Source organism: Gouania willdenowi, chromosome 7, assembly GCF_900634775.1.
Source record: "Gouania willdenowi chromosome 7, fGouWil2.1, whole genome shotgun sequence".
Lineage (NCBI taxonomy): Eukaryota > Metazoa > Chordata > Actinopteri > Blenniiformes > Gobiesocidae > Gouania > Gouania willdenowi.
The window spans coordinates 34,803,175-34,829,024 of NC_041050.1; the positions used below are offsets into that span (position 1 = coordinate 34,803,175).

Below are 25,850 nucleotides of genomic sequence, written 5' to 3' on the forward strand. Positions count from 1 at the left end.
AAATATCCTTGGGGTCAGATTGACCCCAATGTTAAACAACATCAGTATCATATAATTTTATTTTATTTTATTGACAAATAATAATAATAATAATAATAATAATAATAATAATAATAATAATAATAATAATAATTATTATTATTATTATTATTATTATTATTATTATTATTATTATTATTATTATTATTATTATTATACTGTATACATTTGTTTCGTTTACATTTATTGACCATGAAAATGGATGGATGGCTCTATGTTCTTGACATTTATAACAGGTAAATTCCTGGTAGGCATGTCCCAGCTGAGTCTCATTGATATTGTAATTGGGGACTATTTACAGCCAGGGACGTGGTTACATTTCTCCTATTGTGGTGCATGGATTCATCTCCAACGTGCTCCGGCTGGCGTTGGAAGTAGTTCCGGTGGCGGAGCAGGCGGCGTAGCGCGCGTGCATGCAGGCAGGGCTCGTGTGTTCGTGCAGCTGCGGAGCGCAGACAGACGCGGAGGGATAGCGGAGGTCGAGTCGCACCGTGCGGTCTGCGTGAGTGACCACAGCGGCGGTCAGCGTGTGACGTGCGGGGTGCTCGGTGCGTGCAGGCCGGCTCACAGCGGTGTGGCACCGCGGTGAAGCGTCTGTATTCGGACCAGGTTTTTTTTTTGTTTTTTGTTTTTTTGTACAAGAGTATAAGAGGCGACTGTGTACCTCCAAATTTGAGCCGGTTCACCCACGACGGTGAGTAGTCCGTGCACAGAATATTGGTAATAATATCACCAAGGTTAGTGACAGGTGTGATTAAGAATCCTCTTTACAGCTGTGTGTATTTTTTTAATATTTCCATACCGGGTCATGACACTTTTCTATGCATGCATGCCTGCAACCACTCAAGCATTTTGTCTCAAATCCCATCAACTTTTCCAAGTTTCCAGTTTTATAATGTGTTAGTTAAAGCAGCTTATTTAACAATTTCATTGAATCAGTCACAACGAGAATACTTTTCAAGTGTTGACAATGGAAGATTATTACACTTTTCTGACCCAGTTTGAAGAAATGTAGTCCTCAAAGTTAACTATTCTTAAGTTTTCCTCCACTGCAAGTCGATTTTGGGTAATTTACTTGTCACATTAAACGAAAAAGTTCCAGCATATGGGAAATGATTAATAATTAAGTCTTGCAAACAGCATAAAACGTATTTATAGAATATCATTTTTGATTTAAGTAGAGTATCTCGACTAGTGTTTTCACACACTAGTATCTACTACTAATAACAATAATTCAGTTTATTTATAAGTGCTTTTCAAAAACTCAGAACATATTACATACAAGTAAAAAAAGAAAAGAAAAAGAAATGAACAACATCAAAGGTTAATAAAGGAAATATGCACAATCTGTTTTCCATGCCTACGTTCAGTTATTCTTCAGTTCAAGACAAAAATAACAAGAAAAAAAACTTCCAGAAGTCAAACACATGCTCTGAAGTTTGATTTTAGATGTCACACTGTGTATATAAACTTATTGGGATATAACCTCCATGGTTTAAAATGGTAAATGGACATGATTCATATAGCGCTTTATAACCACCGAGGTTGTCTCAGAGCTATACAATATCAGCTCATTCACCCCCATTCACAAACCAGTGGGTCTTAAAGTTTATTAAAGGTACAGATACTGTAAAGTGCAAGCTAAAAAAAAAAAAAAAAAGTCCATGCATGCCATGTGTCATTGTTATTTAGTTTTCCTGCCAGTTTTGGAATACTTTCAATGTTGTGATCTATTGTAAATCTGTGTTTCATAGGCTTCAACAAAGCATTACCATAAAAGAGTTAATCTTTCATCATACTCAGGCCACCCAGCCAATGATTTACACCTTAATCCATCCAGAGATCCAGAGACAGGAAGGGGTGTGTTAGTGTGTGTGTGTGTTAGAGAGAACACCCTGCTCCTGATTTGGTTGCATCTCTAATTCCTATCAAGACGAGAGCTGTCTGAACAGATTCCTCTCATCATTATTTGCTCAGAGATTTACTTGTGCTTGTAAATGCTGTTGATTGAGTGTAATTTGGCTTTTTAATTGCTGAACAGCTGCCACACTCTCCGCTGATTGCCATTGTAAGACTTTCTCTGTAGATCACTCATAGAGCCCTAAATGCCTCATTAAAAAACGTTACGCAGAAGCTCATGAAACGTGAAGAGAAGGAAACCCCCCGTAAAGTTTTACCAATTCATGTTCTATCATCGGAAAAGGTCGTAATTATCCTCAATGTCAGCAAATGCAAAGCAACGCTGAAGAGCCAAGTGCAACAAGGACATTTTGAAAGTTAAATTAAGGTGTGTTTGTGGATGCTCAGCATGCATTTCTGTTTCCTTTGATAAAGAGATGAAATCATGCTAGTTATTGAATCGTTCTGGCTTTTTTTTGGGTTTTTTTCTTGTAAATGTTGTGCAGCTCGTCTTTCTGTTAAGCATCTGCCGACAATGATTTGCAACACTGTTAAAGGATACAGACTTTTCAAAATATTATAGATATTTATGTTGATTTTGTATGTTTAACACAGGTTTAATTAGTGTATTTGATGTTCACTAGCTAATTGAATCCAAATGCCTTTATGTAATTGTTACAGCCTACTTTAATGACGACTGGTAGAGAAATTAAATGTTTATTTGGCAAATCAAAGTACTCCAGTGCTGTGTTAGAAATGGCATACTAACTTACTACTCATACTAAGTCTGACATCAAAATGAGTACGTAGTGCGTTCACATTAGATAGTATGGAATACGAGTATGCGAGAAATACCTGGATGTATACTATATCAAGACATTTTTCAAGTATGCACAGTGGGCACACTAGTCATACTCAACTGCCTCATGCTGCATTGTGACCGGAACTTAAATTCGTCCTGGGACTGGCTTCAAGCTAAAAACCAAACATCCCGCTTTCAAAATCAAAGCATTTCTTCTTATCTTCCATTAGTTTTTAACACTTGTAAATCAGGCTCTTATTTTGACGTTAACAGGAAATGTAGTCAGTTGCGCAATGGAGGGTCTCTGAAAATCTCCAAAATGTCAGGATGAAATATGTTTTCCACAAGTTTTATTGATCAAATGACCACATGTTGATATTTTACTCGATCAATAATTAATGGAGATATTTAGTCTCAATGTGCTTCAGTTTTTTGTCGTAGGTTTGAAATGCATCTTGGGAAACTTGGAAGTATACTTCACTGGGACTGCTCAAAATCATAATCCTCCTATTCATACTTATGGTATATAATAGACAGTATATACTCATTGAGTTTGTAGTTTATAGTTAGCATGAGATTTTGAACACAACCCAGATAAGTAGATTGCAGTTAGTTAGGGGTTGGTAAGCTGCAGCTCCAGAGCAGCATGTGGCTCCCTTGCCCCTCCTTTGCATCTGTACAACCAATCACTGCATCCTTCTTACCATTAAATACGTCATTAATCTCATTGATTGTATTTCAGTGTAAGTATCTTTACTGATGAAGCTCAGGGACAAAAGAAGAGATAACAACTCTCTATGTCAAAGATGGAAAGTGATCATGAGTGTTAAACTTACACAGTACGAGATACAGTTAAGCCCCGCCCCGTTGATGGCATAGTGAGGAGAGCAGGACAGTAGTGAGCACCTGTAATCTGTGCAACTCAGTAAAGTTGCTATGAAACCACCATAAAGTTGTTCACAGAGTAACACTTGGTCAACATGAGCAAAAACTCCAAGAAGTGCTTAAGTGGTGTTAAAATTCAACCTGTACCTCAGTTAAAATGCAAGTTATGGACAGGGTGGCCTTTTTTTAAAGAACATTAATGATGTCAGTTCTGGACATGATGTACATTGTCTGTTCAGAAACTTCTAATATGTGCTTTAACACTGCAAACTGTGGTGTTTGTGAGTAGCATGCACATACAGTTGTTTGTGATTACATGTTTAGAAACTCTGGCATTAGTTTTAAAATTTCATACAAATCTGTTGAAGCTTTTAAAATGACATATAAATCAAACCAGAAAAAAACTTTTAAAAATACAGTAATTTTACAATTGTATTGATTAATTGGAAAAATATATAATATATATATTTTTCCACAAATGTTGCAATACCAATCGAATGATGGAAGTCTGCCGCATCTTCTTCCACTGACAGTTGACCTTGACCAAAAGAATCCGTAAGGATACATCAAAGCAAACAGTAGATGCCTCTGAGGAAGACTGACAGTTGGCAGTCGAAACATGTCAAGAGATTAAAGTACATTTCTTTGAAAAAGTTGTCTGAATAAATGAAATCATGAATCATCTTGCTGGAATCATACAATACATACATGTATTTTTAAAATAGTTTTGCAAAGAAAAATGATAAAATGGAGCCATTATTACCTTTTGGTGACAACGCTGCTTTAAATAGATCCCCCTGTCGACTCGAGCTGCTGCACAAAGTGCTGCTATGAAATGCTAAAACTGCATTATAATAAACACACTGCATTACAATAAACACAATAAGCACAGTGTTGTGTTTTTGTTCAGTGTGTGATGATCCCACACATTCAGTCGCTGTTTTTTCTTTTTCTTTGATTTTTGCCATTTATTCTGCCACACTGCGGGCTGCATGGAGTAGGGCTGGGTCGTTTTGCCTAAAAAAAATCTGAAAAAATTAGTTTCGATTCAATTTTCGATATTTTTTTTTTAAGGCACTTAAAAATGACTGCAGACATCAGATATATTGTCAAAAGTGCAATGCATAGAATAATCCCAAAATAAAAAGTAAATGACAACTATTTCGGGCTTTATTCCAAGTTTAAGCAAAAGTGCAACAGCAACTTCACAGTAGCTTAAATTTTCTGATTAAAAAATCAGATAACTACATATTTTACAACATATAACGTTACAATTAAAAAAATAAACTCTTCCCTTAGCATCTCAGCATAGTGTAAATAAAAAAATTGAACATGCCTGTGGCACACATATAGCCTACTCTAAGGGTAAACACATGTAAACAAAGAGGGGGCGGGCTCGCATCGGAATGCAAAAAAGTCTGAAAAAACTGTGGTGAGAAAAAAATTAACAAATAAATAAACTCGAGTTTTATCGTAAAATCGTTTTTATCTACAAATTCGATTAATTGATTAAATAGTTTTTTTTGCCCAGCCCTAGCATGGAATAAAGGTAGCGGTGCTTCAAGAAAAGCAGTCCGGGTGAAACGCTGTGCACCGTATATGCAAATCAGACCCAGAGGATCCTTTAACACGAAAAAACAAGACATCGATTAAAAGCATTTACATCGACTCATTTTCTTAATTGGTTTAGTTTGTTTAATTGAATCTAACAACAGAACCAACACTGCCTTTCTTATGCCCTTCTTTGTCCTGTCCTCTCTAACCTCTTTCATTTTTTATTTTCTTTCTCTCACTGCAATATCTTTTTACTTTACATATTTCCCCCCTAATAAAGTTTGTCATACCCTTTCTTAGAGAGGACTGATAATTGTCTCGATTAGGCTTAGTATAGACAATATCATTTATTCATTTAATTGTTTGAAAGAGAAAAATATGCAAGTTGCTCAGGAAAAGATTGCACTACATGTAGTCTTGAACTAAGACAACCAATTCAGACCAAGAAAATAATGATAATTAAAAAAAAAAAAAAAAAATAGAGCATGACTCATGCAGGAAAAGCATTTTCAGTTGTTCCGACTTAAAAGCTCAGCATGATCAATAATATTCAAATGCTTCTTTCTTCTCGGAATGAAGTGCAATACAGTTTTAATAAAAGTGTTTGACTTGGTCTTTTGGTTGAGGCATGCCAGCACTCTGATAATTATTAGCTTCTTGGTTTACCAATTGAGATATTTATTCCGCACACACCTGTCTGTGTGGATTAAGGTTGTGATGAGCAGTTGTAGATCCTAAACTAAGTCTCAAAGGCAGAGGACACTGAACTTTTCACCTATCTTTTACAGGATTCATATAGAATAATTCAATGTCTAATCTGCTTTCAGCTGTTATTAGTCATCCATATTATTATTGCTATTATCATTATTGCTAAATTGGTATACGATATATGATTAGGATGATGAGCGTTCCCACTGAAGTATACTTCCAAGTTTCCCAAGATGCATTTCAAACCCACGACAAAATCCTGAATCACACTGAGGCTAAATATCTCTGATTCTTCACTTTTGAAAGTTCTGAAAGCATTTTAAGTGAGAAAGTGACCAAGTGAAATATCAACATGTGGTCATTTGATCCATAAAACTCACAGAAACACATTTCATGCCGACATTTCAGAGATTTTTATAGACCTGGCTGAGCGCTGGACTTTTTCCCCGGTCTAATGGCTCTGAAAGCGGTGGCAGCGTCTGCTGTTAGTGTCTGTGTGTTTGTATGTGTACGCGTTTGTTTTGTGTATTTGTTTAATATGCATGTTAGAAGGGAGAGTCCAAAAGCGGAGCGATGCGCTCCCATTTACTTTCGCTTTCCTACTGGACACTTCTGTCCATTTCAGGGCGGTGGTGGACTAAGAAGTGTGGGTGTTTGTGTGTGCGCGTGTGTGGATGCGCCCCACTTCCGCTGTGCACCTGTGAATATGGACTATAAGCAACAGCGGGTTTTGTGATGCAACAGTCAGGAAATATGTCTTTGTTCCGCTAATGCTAATAGAGGCTTCACATAGTTCCAGTGTGGTCTGCCTCCTCAACTTTATTTTTAACTCTCTTATAGTTGTTTCACAGCAGTCATTAAGTATGACATGGGACTCCGGTTTAATTCAACAGCAGCAATGTTTATTTTGCCAATCACTCAAAAAAGGCATACAGCTTATAATCAATCTGCTCTGGTTAGACACGCTGCCTCACTCCACACACTGTTCAATCAATCGGCACATTCATTCACAGTTAAAGGGCTATGCAACATCACACACACTCTGACAACAAATGTTATGTTCAGGTCCTGCATGGAAATTCTTCAACTCTTCCACTGCCCCACAGTCACAAGGCTCGGTTTAGCTCCCGAGACATCGCACCAGTTGATTTTCCGTGAATCTGTATCAGGTAGTACCAAAGGAACTCACGATACGATTCACAATACAAATGACTGAAAAATATTCCATTATTTTTTGGGGGAAAAAATAGAAAATACTATATTATTTTCCTTTTATTTTTCATTGTCAAAAGAATCCTTTGATAAACTATTCAAAACAATGCAGTTTAACTAAAAGTAAATCTTGAATGAAACAAATAAAGGAATAATACAATTGAAGAAGAAGCCTGGTAATTTAAATTCTGGTTCTATAGTAAACAAAGCAAAACTGCATAATAGTTCTTTTTCTTTTTAAAAGTGCAACTGAAAATGTATTTTATACCTTAAGAATTAGAATTAGTCATTTCACTGTATTCACGTTAGATATTTGTTTGGACCAGCAGAGGGCGCTGGTAACCCAGTGGTCAGTTGGCATGCAGATATTCATGCAGTGAACAAGAGATGCTATGTGCTACCAGACAGAGCTAATAGAAAAACGTGACTTTTACAGATATTCACGTAATATTACAGATATTCTTTCGGTGCTAAAGGGGTAAGGAATCATTTCACCAAAATGTTTAAAAGTAGAAGGCGGCCAGAAAGAGAGTAGTAGCAGATTCCGCCCACTGCCTACACTTCTGGACAAGAGAAGGATAAATAAATATAGCGCCCTCTGCTGTTTAAAAAAGTACTGCAATTCAATTTTCAGCGCATCGATATGAACCGTGATACCTATGAATCGATTTTTAACTGCCTTGCGATTAATGGTTACATCCCTAGTCGGTACCTAAAAAAAAACAGCCTGAATTCATACGATTGGATTGATTGTCTTTTTAAAACTCACTGATCAGTGATCGGCCCAAAAATCCTGATCGTGTAAAGCCTAACATTTACAAAAGCATTCAAAACTAATATTTTAAAAAGGAGATGTTTGCCTTGTAGCTTGAAGCCGGTACCAGGGCGATTCTACTTTCCGCTTGCAATGCTTCATGGGGCAGTTGAGTATGACGAGTGTGTCCACCGTGCATACTTAAAAAAATGGCCCAGGTATTTCTTACATACTAAATCGTTTCATACTATCTAATATGAATACTCACTTTGACGTCAGACTTAGTATGAGTAGTACGTTAGTATGACATTACGAACACAGCCCCTTTCTGGAACCAATTGGCTGAAGTGTTATGAGGCCTCATGAGGCTTCATCTCACCATCACTAGCATTAGAAATCATAAACGGATCTTCATGAGATGATAAATCTTTAGATTTTTTTTGTATACTGTACATACTTAATCTGGATAAATATGGATTAAAAAAAAAGACGATAAAAAATATATATAGCCCTTACAGAGAGGGCAAACATGCATAACACATTGAAAGTTGACTTTCTGGCATTTAGATTCAGCATCGTTTTACATCAAGGAGGTTGTGTGTTTAAGGCCTGGGGGCTAAGTGATCTCTCTGGGCTTTACTTTGTGTACTCATCTGGTTCCTTCAAACATGCTTGTCAAGTTAACTGATGAGTCTGATACCATTATAGAGGTCCATGTATGCATCTGTCACTGATTATCAGCTTCTGTGTGTTGGTTGTGTCCAGGAAGTAGTCTGTCTTGTGTTTTCTGTCTAAGTCACTGCTCTCCTTTCTGCTCATTAGAATGACTCATAAGATTTGAGTTTAACTGCATCATTTTCTTTTTAATTCCTGTACTAAGGCATCGCTATGATTTAATGAAGAGAAAACAAGCAATAATAACGGCGATGATCGCTTATGTTTTAAAAGCCTCTGATTTGGAATTACCAGCTGTGCTGTCAGTGACAAGAGGTTAGAGCAAAGCCTCTATTATGAACTGATGCTGAGCTCTTGTCTTACACAAGCTTAGTGTGTTGCATTCTGCTGGTTATGTTTTAATGAGTAACAATTGTAAGCCAATTTGCATGTAAAACAATGCTATTATAAACAAGCCTCGAAAAAGCTGTAACACTTCTGAAAAATGTAAATTATTCTCCATTATAAAGCACAACAAATCCTCAGCCATGCCTGCCAGCCCGGGCCTCCAGGTTCTGGATGCTCACTTTCATTATTAATGTTTTTCACAAGCCAAACTTTTCAGCTTGGTGCAATTGGGCTCTTTAATCTATTTTTGCTGTAAATTAATGAATTTTTAAAGAGGACTAGTCCTCGTTGGATAGGGGTGGATGTGGGAATACAGTTCGAATTGTGGTGACGCAGTGCTATAGCCCCCTTTGCTGTGCAAAGCATGAGTTCACAAACAGCATCTCGTCTCTCCCTCGGGACCTGTCGTTGAAGGAGTTTGCTGAAATACTGCACTCCTATGTATTATTTATGACAAAATATGCCTTTTAAACTTCTTCGTTGTCAGAATCTGGAATTCTCATAGCTTTTTTCTTTCCTCATCTGTAGTAGTAAGTCTTCTGGGTTTCTAAATCTCTCTGGCTTGGCAGATGTTTTCAGGTGTTATGTTCTGTGTGGGCTCAGTGACTTAAAATTTTATCTGAAGACTTGAGGGATTGAGCGGAACTTGCTGATCTAGTTTCTTGAATTGCAGAAGTTGCTGCACATTGTCACATTATGCATTAGCTGAGATGACCCTTAATATGTGCCTTTCGACATATTCTGAAAAATGCTCAACACTATAAAATAAAATATAGATAGAATTCGGTAACACTTTACTTTAACTTTTATACATAAAGGCTAACATTAAGCTGTCATTATCTGTCATTAGCATGAATAAGGTGTCATAAAGGCTGTCATTAAGTGTCGTTCGCTAAATTATGACACCGTTGGAGCTACGTTGGCATTTTTTGGGTTTGGTGGAGGGATCTAGCGGGGTTAGGTAGGGTTAGTAGGGTTGGGGGGAAAAATCGATTCACATAAGAATCACGATTCGAATTATCCACAATTCTGAATCGATTCATAAACTTCAAAAATCGATTTATTTTTTATAATTTTTTTTTCCATTTTTTTTTTTTTCAAAGAAACTGTGATTCAGTAGATCCGCTTTCAGTATTTTCTCAGGAAACACTGTAAACAGAACATACAAATACATATTAGTGTTCTCATAAATAGAAAATACCACTACACAAAAAGTCTGCTAGCTTCATGCTAAAGTCTATGGGAAAACCCATGTATATGCTCATGCTAACATTTCCCACGATTGGCGGTGATTTCTATATCACACCGTTCATGCTTAACTTTCACAAACACAGTCTAAGGAGTGTTACCAAACAGTAGACTCAAACATACTCACAAGTATATGTTTTTTCAAGCCAAAAATACAATAACTTTGTTAGTAGAGACTAACTGGCGACTTCCGACTACTACAGCAACAGTGTTGGGACAAAACACACAAACTCACCCAGACCTTTGCAGTCTATGACACGATCTCAACAGAAAACAACAGTGACCCCAACTTACAATGTATTACATAGACAGCACAAGGAGTGTGTGTTTTTATTTGTTTAGCATGAATAAATGATAACTTTTGTCTTAATTTTGTCTGTGTGTGATTACATCATTGGAATTAGTTTATTTATTTAAAACGATCTTATACAAACTGTATTGTTTTGATGTCATAAATTGCCTTAACACACTATGCATTGTATCAATTTTTGAATCGAGAATCGGTTAAAACGAGAATCGATTTTGAATTGAATCGTGACCCTAAGAATCGGAATCGAATCGCATTGTGAGACACCCAAAGATTCACATCCCTAGGGGTCAAGGTAAAGAGCGACACTTAGTAGCTGCGTTGCCATTACCCTTGGAAATGCGCAAATTCTAAATAGATCTATAAAAACTGGTGATGGAAACACCTGAATTTTGAAATAACACTTTAATATCGCTCAAAAGTTTTTACGCTTTCATGAGGAGGTTTTCCCAGCATTTTGATATTGAAGTGTCGCAAAAGCGCTATGGAAACACTTTTTCCGCAAATACACGTCACAAAACGTGACGTACATGGTCACATGATGTGAGTACGGTGGCTGGGAAGTGTCAGGTGAATGCATTTACAGAAACTAACACAAATGCAAACAGGTCACAACACGAATGCAAACCGGCCACGACGGAAGTGTTTCCGACGGACCGGTATTATTATACACTTCCCAGCCACCGTATGTGAGGCATGGGTCACATGACCACTGCTCTCCCAGAAAACATGACGTGGTACGTGTAAACAGAAGGGGAGACTGGGACATTTCTTAGCATTATACATTTTAAAATTATTACTGCCATATTAGATGTGAAACAACAAATTAATATGGAGAGTTATAAGGTGGTTTGGAGCGTCCGCCTATCTACAGCGATGTCTCACGGGATGAGATTTCACGGGAGTTGCGTGGCTCCAGCCCAAAACAACATTCAATGGAAGCACATTCAAAGCGCAATTATACTTTATCAATATTTAGAAATATGGCTTTTATTTTGTGAAAGACTGTAATGCAAAACACAGCTAGTGACAGCTTTATGACACCTTATTCATGCTAATGACAGGTGTCATGTCATAATAATGACAGCGTAATGTCAGCCTTATGTGTAAAACTTCAAGTAAAGTGTTACCAAATCTTAATTAGATTAGGGTAAGAATATGCACTACTTACATTCCACTGCAAAGGATTGGTAGAAATTATGATAGTTTTAAAAATTGAATTTCAAGGTAAAAACATGCACACATTTTCGCTCGTCAGACATAGATGTTGATTTTTTTTGCCCTAACTTTTCTATAGTTTAATTTTTTTACCTAAAATAATTGTATAAATAATGTAAATTGATCCACATTTCAGTCTATTTCCTTGATAACTCACTAGCATATATGTCTGCACAAAAACAATTAGCCATAAGCCACATGAGTCAGCCTTAAAATAAAATCCCCAATTTGACTTGAAACTAGATTTTTTTTAAACACGGTTTTTGCTAAAACTAAATATTTAAAAATAGGTTGTTTTCATACCATGTCTTACAATGTAAAATGTCATTGTATCATAGTCACTTTTCACTTTGCTTCTGGAGGTGTTAATAATAATAATAATGATAATGATAATATAGGTGAAATAAGTCTTTATTAGAGCCTTCCTTTAGTCAGGCTTTTTATCCCAAACGACGAAGCTGTACAGTTTGTTGAATGAATTTTTATTGCCATGTTAGGAATGAAATAGCCTTTTCCTTTACCAAATACCAACTAGTTTCTTTTAACACATGGTGTGAGAGCAGGCAGGTAGCTCGATAAGGAAAGGAGCTCAGGCCAAAGAGCGAGGCTGTCACTAAGAGCGAACCTTTTATAAAGGAAAAATGTGTTGGGTTTTATTTTCTTAATCATTATTCAGGACAATAATTATGATTACAAATAGGTTTATCATGCAAAGAAAAAGTAAGATGATGCAAATTCTTTTTTTTTTCTTCTGTGAAGTAGGGGTGTGCATTGCCATGAATCGGAAGATACGATACGATTGACGTGTCACGATACGATACATCCCAAAATATCTTGATACTAAACAATTCGATATGCATCGCAATATATCACCATATCAAAAATGACAAATTTCACCTTCACGGGTGAAATTCAAGTAAATGGTAACAAACTGTAATTCAAGGACCAATATTAAAAAACAAGTGGTATGTTTAATGTTAAAAAATGTTTAACTTTTGCTTCTACAACAGATTCTGATTCTGTTAAGTTCTTAAAATCTTAAAAAAAAAAAAAAAAAAAAAGGTAATCGCATACATCTGTATGAGTGCAATCATCTTCCAAGCTAAAATTCATTGAGGAGTGAGGTAGTTTAAATGTGATTCACTGACACCTAGTGACCGGGTGTTTACGTGCTATGCATGTCAGCGCAATGAAATGTTTTTTTTGTTAAAAAACATTATTTGAGAAAACTATTTGGATCGATACGATAATCGCACGATTAAATATCGAATAATCAATTTTTTTTGTGAAGGGGATTGGCTTAGAGATTCTTTGTACACAGTGGGGCCCATTCACTAAGATCTGAAAAAAAGGGTGGTTGCAGCAATGATTAGCGCACATGCAGAAGTGGTGGAGACTGCCCTTTTTAAATGAGTGCTTTGCTCGTTCAATTTGGAGAGGTGAGTGCACACAATGACATTTGAGGAAGTTAAATTGGAGGCAGATGGACTTCTGTCTGCTGCATATTTACTAATATAGAAAACTAAAACAAATAAAAATGTTTACTTTAAAACCTAATGATATTTTTTCCCCCTAATTTAATGTGGCTGCACCGTCGAGTCCTGTAACTTTGCTCTGATCATTTCATGAAAAACATGCAGATTTGGACAGAAATCGTCCTATTGATCTGAGTTAATGCAGCAACAGTCTATCAATCAGTCTGCACCATTTGAAGATGATCTACTGACCATCATCCAGCAGGTCGGACCTCCTGAGTAGCGCTATCACCACATTCTCATATGTGAACATTGTGCCATCACTTCGTAAATTACGCATCTGATCAACCGATTCTGGCCTAATGCTCCTGCCATCAACGCGACACGAAAGTTTGATGGTCAAAACATCAGTGGAGTGGTCCGTCCATAGCGTGCACAGCATCCTCTCTCCACCGCAGCCACACCAGACACAACACACACCGCCATGGGTGTGCAGCTTTTTCTCTCCCTCAAACACACTTTATTCAGCATTTTCTTATTCAGTGGCCGTTAAATATTGGCTTATTTTATTGAAATTATTTCTTATATTAAAAAGGTTAACCGGTGGAGGATTTTTTTCCATGTCCGTTGTGTTTTGTCAACATTTATTGCAGCAGATCTCTGCGTGTGTTTGCACCTGCTTGTTAGTCGTGCTACTTTCCGGTACTAAAACAATCCAGATTTGATGAATTGCATTGCACTCACTGCATTAATTTATTTGCATTTCCCCCTCCCATTTTTTTGCTCGGCTTATGAGATCTGCCTATTTTGCATATTCATCAGAGGGAAACACGTAAATGGATTGAGTGCGCATTGTGACGCTCAGAAGACACGCAGTCCTCATTCCCTAGGGTTTGTAGCCCTTATTAGCGCATGGAGTGACGTTTCCACACGTTTTAATACCCTTAAACCTTTAGTGAATCCGCCTCACTGTCTTTTTTCGCTGTTACAGTTGGACATTAGTTTGCCTGATCACTGCTTAAGAGAGAGACCATTAAATGTTTTAAATACAGTTTCTCCAAGCAGTCAGTATTGAGTGATAATTGCTTAACCAATTCCCATTTAGGGATTTGCAAACGCTCCCGACGAGGGCTGCCGATTTTCCTTGATGTCTGATAATTGAACCTTTTCAGGGTTATGTTTTCTGTGGTTGAATTTGAAAGTAATTAAGACTTTCAATACTCTTTGGACCTTTTCCTCCTCCTTTTGAATAACCCACAGACATGACAGCGCTCTGTATGCCCACAGACTTTCTTTTGACACATTAGCCTCACCCTTGCCAAGGCGGCCCCTTTTCTAGAAACCCCCTCTGCTCGGTGCGCTCCGGGTGGGTATTTTGTCATTACTTCATTTTCCTCTGAAAATATTTTGATGCCTCTTTCCTTTGGCTCACCCCCCCCCTCTTTGCTCACCCATCCCCCGTCACTCCATTCAAAGTTCTCTATTAAAATGCAGAAGTGTAAAGCCTCTCTCAGTCTAAAAGCCTGCTAGCAGCGGGGGACTGTTAGCTGTTAGTGATGCATACAGCTGAGTGAGTGCATCACAGCTACAAAGTCTAATGGCTGAATACATTCAATCACACACATACCCTCAACTCTTTTAAAGGGACAATGTTCGCAGTCATGAAAGCATCATCCACAGTGCACCGAGTAATGCACTGAAAATCTTTGGAGGAAAAACATTTTTTTTTCCCCCATCAATGTCTACATTTTAAAAGCTTTCCTTTTTTCTCCAAATGTGTCATTTATCAAGTCTTGTAAACAACTCAGGTCAAAATCTGCATGCTAAGAAGTTACCACAGAAGGCTATTTGATCATTTCTAAAGATTTTAAAGTGTTGTATGATTTAAACCATTAGTGAAAATGTGTATTACTTAAACACATTTTCTTATCACTTTAAAGCAGTGTTTGACTAATTGCCAACATCTTAGGTTCTAATTTTTCCTGCTCATAGAATGTAAGAGTTTGTTGTTCTTAGTTGCTGGAGGTAAAGCATGAAAAAGGGCAAAACACTTTAATTTCAAACACCAAAAAATGGAGGTAAGGCTATAGTATAGACAAAAACCATTATTGAATATTACTAAAACATATTTTCTCATCACTTTAAAGCAGTGTTTGACTAATTGCCAAAATCTCCCTCAATAGGCTAATTTTTCATCTTTCGCATACAGCCCTTCCTGCACATAGAGTAAGAGTTTGTTATTTTTAGTTGCTGATTTTTTTGTAGAAATGCCTAAAAATGTAGGTAAGGCTATAGTAAGGCATAAAAGAGTCTGAAATAATTTAAAACTCCAAAACATGGAGGTAAGCTATAGTAAGGCATAAAAAAGGATGAAAAACATGAATGAAAATGTCTATTACTAAAACATGTTTTTTTTTTTATCACTTTAAAGCAGTGTTTGAATAATTGCCAAAGTCTCCCTCAATAGGCACATTTTAATCTTTATTATACAGCTCTTGTTCAAACATGTTTTATCTGTAAATGTTCTAATTTTACCTGCACACAGAGTAAGAGTATTTTTTTAGTTGCTGATTGACTTGCTTTCACCTTATCTTCCATTATATTTGCTCCACGCATCATCTCTACCTGTGCATCCTGTAACACAGTCGAGGAGCAATGGAGTCTGTCTGAGCTTAATCATGGTTAGCGGCTGGTTACGCCATAGACAGGTAGTCAGTCCACATCCTGGCACACAGGGTTGGACCAACAGAATCCCTGGATTTCTAAAATCTAGGGATGAGCAGAGATGAGTTTTCCTCTCTTGAGACTATCCATCCAAACCAAAGTCTGATTTAAAGGGCAACAGGTTTCACAAACAAAAGGCAGTGTATCAACATTGGCTTAGTCACTCTGGGACCAGTTGAATCGACTAGGTAATTGGTTGCATACATTCATCCAGCAGAGCCCCCTCTTGCCCAGCAGCTAAGTCATGCCCCTCCTCTTCTATCTCCTCTATTACTCATCATCCCAACACCTTGCCAGGCTAGCGGTGCGATCCTACACCGTGCCGCCGTGCAGACAGCCCACGCTCCCAAACTTCTCAACAACAACAGCCGAGGCAGCACAGCAGGTCGGGGCTTGTGGCAGGCTGATTTGCAGCTTGAGCCTCCTTTTAATGAGGGGAAAATGAGCACTTGTTGTTCTGTCTCTCGTGTGTCACCACCCCCTTTCCCACCTACCCACCACCATTAGAACTAGCAGTGCTTCTACCTTCCCTTCAGCAGAAAAAAAAGAAGTTGCACTAATTAAGAGCGCTTCCTGGGATTTGGGAAAAGGGGGTTGACTAGGGCTTCTACAACTGTGGCAAGGCCTCAAGGACTAGATGGGGGAGGTGATAAGGAGGACTCATCTGGCTCATTCCCCCTCTGTGCTCCTCTTTCCTGCTTGCAGTCATGCAACCTGTTTGGTTTGGCTTTATCAATTTGCCAAAAACATGGGTTTTTTTCCCCTACTTGTAATTATTTTTTTCCCTAGCATCTGGATATTTTGCCTCGTCTTTTTCATCCTGGTATGTTGGGCTCTCAGGAGAGATTGTTTTAAGTAAAAAAAGAAGGTTTTTCGTGCTCATCTTGCTAGACTTGATAGAAGTATTTCTACTTTTGTCATACACTGGGATGGAGCTCAATAGAGAATGCGTGGGCTGGTATGTTCTTTGTTGTTCAAGGACATGGAAAGGTGATGCCATGTACTGCAGATAAAACTAGGATATTTGCATTTCCTGAAGAAAATGCAAGTGAGAATGCAGGTTCTGGCCGCGTCGCACTGCATTAGCTTAGCATGAGAGAGCATTTACCTAGCATTAGCTTCGCATTAACTATAGCCTAGCATTATCTTAGCATTTACCTAGCATTAGCTTGGTATAAGCTAACATTAGCATTAATATTAACATTAGCCTAGCAGTAGCATTAGCATTAGCCTATCATTAGCATTAGCCTAGTGTTAGTGTTAACATTAGCTTAGCATAACATTAATCTAGCACTAACGAGCAATAGCATTAGTTTAATGCTATTGCTAATGTCACTTCCGGCAGCTGAGCTGACAGCAGCAAAAGAGCAGAGCGGAGCTCACAGAGGAATTTATTTACTAAACATGAACTTTTTCTTCTGAGAAATGATATGATACCTCAACATCAAACTATCATTTGCCATCTGACTCTGGCTCTGAGGTAATCATCTACTGCTTTTTTATTTGCTGGCTCAACTGGAAAGCTAAGTAGCAAGCTAGCTAGCTACAAGTAGCAAGCTAACTAGCAGAAGAATGGCCCTTTCCACAACAGAATACAGCAGTCTTCTCCAAAAGATTACTGAACTGGAGACTACAGTGCGAGGAATACAAGTAAACATTGAGGTTAATGGACACTGTGGATATGATAATGATACGACTGTGCCGCTGTTTCAAAACAGCGGAGTGGATAAAGCTAACTCGCTACCAGCCCGTGCTAACAAAGCTATCAGGCCTAGGGAGGATCCTGTTCCCGCTGTCCTCCTTGGAATACTCTGGGAGCTAAGCCTAAGAAAAAGTCATATCCACTTCAAAGGCTAACGGGCCGAGCAAAGCGCCCTGATATCAATAATGAGACGGACTGGCCTGCACTGGCTTCGCAGACTGCAGCCTCAACATCATTGAGAAGGTGGTCTTCAACCAACTGAGTCAATTCTTAACATTCAACAAAATATTTGATAAATTTCAGTCAGGTTTTCGTTCTCCTCACAGCACTGAAACTGCTCTGATCAAAGTGATCAATGACATAAGGTTGAACACTGATTCAGGAAAAGTATCTGTTCTCATTCTGTTGGATCTAAGTGCTGCATTTGACACTGTCGATCATACAATTTTGTTGCACAGATTGCAAACATGGGTTGGACTAAATGGAAAAGTAATGCAATGGTTTAAGTCATACTTGGAGGAGCGAAGCTATTTTGTAAGCATTGGAAACTTTGAATCTGACAGGTTACCAATGTCCTATGGGGTTCCTCAGGGCTCTGTTCTTGGACCTCTTCTGTTTAGCCTTTATATGTTTCCTTTAGGACAAATTTTACAGAACTGTAAGGTTGATTATCAGAGCTACGCAGATGACACACAACTATATCTATCACTGAACCCAGATGACCATGGTCCCATTGAGGTGTTGTGTGACTGTTTAGAAAAAGTTAACTGCTGGATGAGTGAAAACTTCCTTCAACTAAACCATAACAAGATGGAGGTCATTGTCTTTGGTAACAAGGAAAAGAGGACAGCTGTCAGCAAGTATTTTGAGTCTCGATCTTTAAAAGCCAAAGACCAAGTCAAAAACCTTGGTGTTCTGATTGACTCAGATCTTACATTCAGCAGTCAGATCAAATCTATCACAAAAACAGCTTCTACCACCTAAAGAACATCTTCAGAGTGAAAGGTTTAATGGCTCAGAAAGATCAGGAGAAACTGGTCCATGCTTTTATCTCCAGCAGACTGGACTATTGTAATGGTCTTCTGACAGGAATCCCCCAAAAGAGCATCAAACAGCTACAGCTGGTTCAGAACGCTGCAGCTCGGGTCTTAACCAGAACAAAGAGGTCAGAACACATTACTCCAGTTTTAAAGTCTTTACACTGGCTCCCAGTCAGCCTCAGAATAGACTTTAAAGTTCTGCTGCTGGTGTTTAAATCTGTGAATGGGTTTGGTCCAGAATACATCAGTGACATGTTAGTCAGGTATGAACCCAGCAGGTCTCTCAGATCTATGGACACAGGTCAGATAGTGGAGCCCAGAGCTCACAGTAAACATGGTGATGCTGCTTTTAGTTGTTATGCTGCAAAGAAGTGGAACAAACTGCAGCAGAGCTGAAGTCAGCATCACATGTGAACATTTTTAAATCAAAGTTAAAGGCACTTTTTTTCTCTACTGCATTTGATTGAGAGAGAGATTTTTAGTCATGTTGTTGATGTCATGATGATTTTACTGATGATTTTAATTGATTTTACTGATGATTTTAAATGTTCTTATTGATTTTAAACAATTGAATGTTTTATCATGTAAAGCACATTGAGTTGCCTTGAGTATGAAATGCGCTATACAAATAAATTTGTCTTGCCTTGCCTAATGTTAGCATTAACATTAGCTTAACATTCGCCTAGCATTAACATTACCTTAGCGTTATCCTAGTGTTAACAATAGCCTAGTAATAGCATTAGCCTAGCCTTAGAAATAGCCTAGCATTGGCACTAACCTAACATTAGCATTTACCTAGCATTAGCGTTAACTTAGCATTAGCTCAACATTAGCAATAAAGTTGAAAAAGCTGAAACATTCAATAGAAATGAATGGGAAAGAAAAATTTAATTAGTCAAAAAGCTTAAAGAATAAATATCGGGAATTTTCTGAATTCTTTGATAGCTTATTTGTCAAAATCGGACAAACGGTGTCGGAGGAGTAAACCCAGATGGAAGAAAAAAACCAGATAAAAATAGTGAAGATGCCTCCTACATCCTCACTAAATATGAGTGCAGATTATTACAGTATATGGAATGGATCTATTCAACTATTATTGATTGATCGCTGGCATTGGCCCAGTCTGTACACATCCTTTTTTTGCCACATACTTTAATTAATTTTTTTATTTGTATTTTTCATCAAATATCTTCTCACAGTCTCAAGCCCTAAACAAGGAAACTCTCTGTGTTGAATCAGAGCGTGGTCTGAATAGAAAATCTTCACTCCTGTGATGAGTAACAGTTACATGACATTCTCAGTCCACTAGTGACAAATCTACGAATGTTCTGTGACTGACAGAAGTGCAGAACAATTGGTGAGTAATGTTAGTTTTTTGTGCACAAAATTGTTGTTTATAAACTATGAACTCTTTGTAAGTGTCCACACCAGGGTTGGGGTCAGTTATAATTGTAATTGCATAATTGATCATTATTTACACATATGATGTAATTATAATTTTAATTGTAATTAAAATAATCTGTTGCTGTTGTAAATGAATTGTTATTGAGTTCAGATAATTACCTTAAACCTGATTTAAGACATGGGTCAAACTAGGGCTGGGCGATATGGACTAAAACTCATATCTCAATATTTTTTTTGAAAATGGCGATATACAATATAAATCTTGATCATTTTAATTCAAATGAAGTGACCAGAAATATAATTCAGGGTTAAATGTGCTGATGAAAAATGCCACACAATCACATTTATTAACAAACAGCAGCACAATATGCGCCACTTTTGGCTTTTTCTCCTCTAAGAGACAGCACGTGTGAGTGAGTTCTGTAGTGCGGCTTGTTTAGGGGAAGGTCTGGGTTAGAACGCACTCAGAAATACATCAAACTGAGCTTTTCATGCTGTTCTGAGAAATAGTGAAAGCAGCGACTCCTAAAACAAGTATTTCGATACAAAATAAGCTATAAGAAATGTAAATCGATAAAGGGAGATATTGTAATTCTCTATATCGCCAAAATAGAAAACTTGATATATCACCCAGTTCTACGTCAAACTCACCCGTTATCATAGGACATGCTAACAGAGAGCTAACACAAGAGGAAGGTTACGTTTTATGGGCTTATTTATTAAAAGCTCAATTGTGATTGTAATTAATTTAATTTGAACTTAAATAATTGAAGACGTTATTGACTTACAGGGGGAAAATAATAATTGTAAATTTAATTGTAATTGGAGAAAATGCTGGTCACCATAATCAAAATTGGGCTATAATTGAACATGAATAATTGAAGACGGAATAGTAATTGTAAAAATGTAATTGACCCCAACTTTGGTTCATACTAAGGCTGCAACAATGAATTGATAAAGTTGATAAAAATCAACTATTAAAACTCGGGGTGTGACGATACGCTCAGCTAACGAGACGAGACACGATATTGGGTTCATGAGAACGAGACGAGATTTTAAGAAAACTACAATGACAAAATATATGACTGGACCAACAGACTTATTTAACCCAGATGCACATGCATTTTGAAATGTTGTATTGTAACTTTTTACATGCATGATCTAAGCATGAGATTTTAATAAACTACTTCTTCCACAAATTGAAACTAAAATTAAAATTTCCAAAAGTTCAAATAGAATAAAAGAAAAAATTATTTTTCTTTCTTTTTTTTCAAGTGCAAACAATATTATGTGCAAAACCAAATCAAAGTTCTACTTTGTCACTACAGAGTGCAAATAGTGCAAACAGAGCCTGACCAAGTATGTCATTAACAACATACTGCAACTACACGGCCATGTTTTTTTTAACTGTTAATAAACTACTTCTTCCACAAATTGAAACTCAAACTAAAAATTTACTTCTCTTCCTCTTCTTCTTTTCCTTCTCCTGTTTTAGGTTCTTGCAGGCTAGACGTAGCAAGAGCGCTTTACTTCCCCCACAGGTCACAAATAGAAGTTTGGTAGCTTACAAAAAAAAAAACATAAATCTTGCAAGACACATTTTTAACGCAACGAGAAATCTTGCAGAGTTTAATCTTGCGAGATTTCGTGGCACGAGATCTCGTCACACTCCTAATTAAAAGTGTTGTGTTATCGAATGTGCTAGCACGAGCCTTTGTTTGTGCGTTAGACACTTTTATTTCATTTTACTCAGCTTAAGCAGGGTTAACATTTGCTTTATAAATGAACTGTTTTTATAAAAAATGTCATTGATTAATCGATTAAACATATACTATCAAACACTACTCTCACTGCCAATAATAAAAGCCAGTTTTTAGGCTCAGTGCTGTTCATAGATAATAATAACTACTGCACTAAATTTTTAGCGGTATTTTTTAGGGTGGTGGGGGGGCGGGGTTACATTATTTGTGCTTCTCTGACAGCGATCTGAGTCTCAGGGGTGTACGGTGGGCATGGAATTGACAGGAGAGTGAGGCACGCTGAGCACACGCTGTGTGTATATGTGTGTGTGTGCGCGTGCGTGCAGCGGCACGGAGAGTGAAAGGGGACGAGCCTTTCAGCTCCTCTAGAGGGTAGGAATTCCTCCTGAGCTGTTCCCCCATTTGGCAGGCACTTGTGAAAACAATTCCCCAGCTTTTAGTCACTCTGCAGATCCAATTGCCATTTCCACTTTGGAGGGAACGAGTGTGCGAGGCAATCCAGATAGAAAGAAAGAAAGAAAGAACACGGAGAAGTTTTAATCGGGTTGGACAGATGCCGAGGCCAGTTGAATGGTTGCAGGATATTAATATCTTATGAAGGCTGTCTGGCAGCGCGAGCTCACCGTCTTGTGTGGCTTTGTGTGTGTTTGTACGTTACAGCTGTAGCCATCGCAGTGGCTGAATGAAGAAGTGGTGAACATGTGTGAGGCCAGGATTCTACCTTTCACATCAGTGGGTTCCTCCGATGCTTTCGCCCAAAGAGGGATGGAAAGAAATGACCAGAGTAAGACACGTAACTCCCCTTTGTTTCTATTGCTCTCACATTATAGAAATATAATTGCTTCATTAAAGATTTGATTTAGTGTACATAACTCACAGTAGGGCTGGGCAATATATCGAGAGTCAAGATATATCAAGTTTACTATTTTGGCGATATAGAATATTTCAATATTTTTTTATTTTATAGCGTACTTTGTATTAAAATACTCATTTTAGGTGTCATAAGTGTCTCATATTGTACAGCAGTTTGTTAATAAATGCCCCAGTCCCACTGTGTATTTTTTCCTCCTTTGGTTGTTCTTTTGTGTATTGTTTTGGTAATTTTAGACGATTTTCTGAGTCATTTTGTGTATTTATGTTGTTAGATTATTGTTTTCCCATAGTGTATTTTTTCTCCTTTTGTTAATTTTGTTGTTTTATTTACTTTTCGTGTACCATTGTGCATTTTTTTCCCCTCTTTTTGTGCCCTTTTGTTGTTCTTTTGTGTATTTCTTCATTTGTAAGTTGTTGTTGTTGTTTTTTGTGTATTTTTTGGTGATTTTGGATGTCTTTCTCAGTCGTTTTGTATATTTTTTGGTATGTACTGTATGTTGTTCTCAGATTATTGTTGTCCCACTGTCCACGGTTACCTGATGTTTTTTAATTTGGAATTTGTTATTTCAAATTAAATCATTCAGAATTAAAGTGTTCTGCTTCGTGTTTACATGGGAATAGTAATTCCAAATACCTGTTTACATGGAAAACCGGTTTATTTGGCTTTATTCAATTCCACTTTTGGTTTGGGGGTTGGGAAGGCTCTGATTGGACAGGGGGCGAACGTGACGTAGCATGTCTATCGGAAAATCACACCTTTTATTGTTGGCTATAACACAGAACACCACACATTAGAAATGTTTTCACCTTCATTTTGATTGTAGTTTTGAATCAACAGCTTGACAATAACACACGGTTTCAGTTTGGACCGCGGAGCGGAAGGGAGATGGGAACTAATGACCGGTAAAACTCCGGAAAACAATAACCAGGAACAAATATTTGCTCCCTGGTAATGATACTAGCTCTACCATCGGTACAATGATAAACTGGTGATATTACAGCCTGTGCAGCAGTATGGTGACGCATTTACTCTGTCTCCGGGTCTTAGTGTGAGCCGTCCGTTGAAACCTGTTGCATTTACTGTGTTTACCGAGTTCTGTGTGTGTTTAATAAGTCTGTGTGAAAGTCTGCATGTTGTTGCCTCCGTCCATTCATTCTTTTCATTATAGCCATATCTTCTAAGGCTCTTATTAAATAAATAGTCTCAGCTCAAGTCCAGGCAGCCATCACCATGTTGTCACCAGCGCGTCATTGCGCATGCGCAGAATGACTGGAATTAACTTAAACGGTAATTAAGTCTTTACAAGATAGAGGTATTATCTAATTCGGGATTCAAATCAGAATGAACCAGCCACCTTAATCGGATTTAAGTTTAATTCGGAATTAAATTAGCATTAGGAATTGTGTTTACAAGGCCAGTTTAAAGAGGAATTAAAACTCTCATGTAAATGTGGCCATTGTGTATTTTTTCTCCTTTTGTTTATTTTTGTTGTTTTTGTTTTTTTGTTGTCTCACTGTGCATTTTTGTCTCTTTGTGTGTCCTTTTGTGTATTTCTTTGTTCATTTGTACGCTATTGTAGGTTTTTTTGCATATTTTTGTTGTACCATTGTGCATTTTCTTTTCTTCTATTGTGTATTTTTGTTGTCCTATTAAGTATTTGTGTTGTTCTTTTGTGTATTTCTCTGTTAATTTGTGTTTTTGTAGTAATTTTGGGTATTTTTTTGCTCTCATTTTATGCATTTACTTTTGGGGCCGTTAGTTACCCATGTTTGTGATACAAGTTTTTAATTTTTTTTTAATAACCAATGATAACGCACTGTGATGTAAATTTATCAGCAAATTTAACCCTGAATTGTCTTTCTGGTAAGACTATTCGAATTAAAATAATCAAGATTTATATCGTATATTGGCATTTTGAGTTCATATCGCCCAGCCCTAGCTCACAGTACAAATCCCTTTGATGTATATTGTTGACAACTAAGAACTGAGCATGCCATTACATTTAGCATTCCATTATACAAGGATAGGCTGCATGTGGAAAATTGTGTGCAAGTTAACATCTGCCAACTGCTCCCTGCTCCAGTAAAAAGAAATGAATAGTCGTAGTAAACAATCCTCCTGCTTTTCTAGGCTTGAGCCAAGTCTGCTGCTCAGAACCCTTCCAGTGAGCCAGGAGGAGATCCTCCGCGCACCTCATCGCTGGGCCTCCCACCTTCCCGTTTGAATTCAGAACCAACAACAAGCACTATGACTTCTGAGCTGGAAAGCAGCCTCACTTCTATGGACTGGCTTCCTCAGCTTAGCATGAGGACCTCCATCCAAAAGGCAGATATGGGTAACCATAACCACGGGCACCATCATGGCCACCACCACCACAACCACCACCACCATCATCACCACACACAACATCATGGGCATGGGCCCGGGAAGAAAATCATTCATTTGGACCCAGGGACCACGCTGGACCAAGAGGAAGCTGCCCAACACAGAGATGGTAAACCTCCCTACAGCTACGCCAGCCTCATCACCTTCGCCATCAATGGCTCCCCACGGAAAAGGATGACGCTTAGTGAGATCTACCAGTGGATCTGTGACAACTTTCCATACTACAGAGAGGCGGGCAGTGGCTGGAAGGTAAGCTATGGAGAAAACCCATGCTATGACATCCTATGTGATCGTGATTAAAGCTTTTTTACGTCATTGTCATAGTTTTTACCTTAAAATACAATTAAGTATTCTTTTACGCATTTTACCCTTGGGGTCAATCTGACCCCAGGGATATATGCCTCCAGAAAATGATTTTCAGAAAATTGTTGACCAAGTTTTTGTGTCTGGCCCTTTGTTTATTTGTTGAATACATAAATAGCCCCTTGATAATCAAACCTTGACCTGTTCTCTTGGCCAAACTTTTAAATTAGAATCAATTTATCTTGAATAGTTTTCATCCATATTTTCTCAAATTTACTGACAACATTAATGACCACAAGAGTATGAACTCTATTGGTTGAGGTGATGATATGACCTTTCTTGCAGTGCCACCATCTGGTCAAACTTTCAGTTTTAGAATTAGTAAATCTTTCATCCAAATATTTTCTAATTTGTGGTGTATATGCATGGCTCTCGCAGAATGAACCATATTGATTAATGTTGATGACCCCCCATCCTCTCATTAATTTATTTATT

At 37.7% G+C, this 25,850-nt stretch overlaps 1 protein-coding gene across 1 annotated transcript in view; it reads left to right on the forward strand.

The window, feature by feature from the left end:
• Positions 1 to 480: 480 nt before the first annotated feature.
• The window catches only part of LOC114467550 (forkhead box protein J3-like), a 119,374-nt gene continuing 94,004 nt past the window's right edge, over positions 481 to 25,850 (forward strand). Inside the window, exons 1-3 of the mRNA XM_028453938.1 lie at positions 481 to 733; positions 22,454 to 22,577; positions 24,798 to 25,301. Coding sequence (XP_028309739.1) covers positions 24,915 to 25,301 — 387 coding nt within the window. The 5' untranslated portion in view covers positions 481 to 733; positions 22,454 to 22,577; positions 24,798 to 24,914. The remainder of the gene's footprint in view (positions 734 to 22,453; positions 22,578 to 24,797; positions 25,302 to 25,850) is intronic.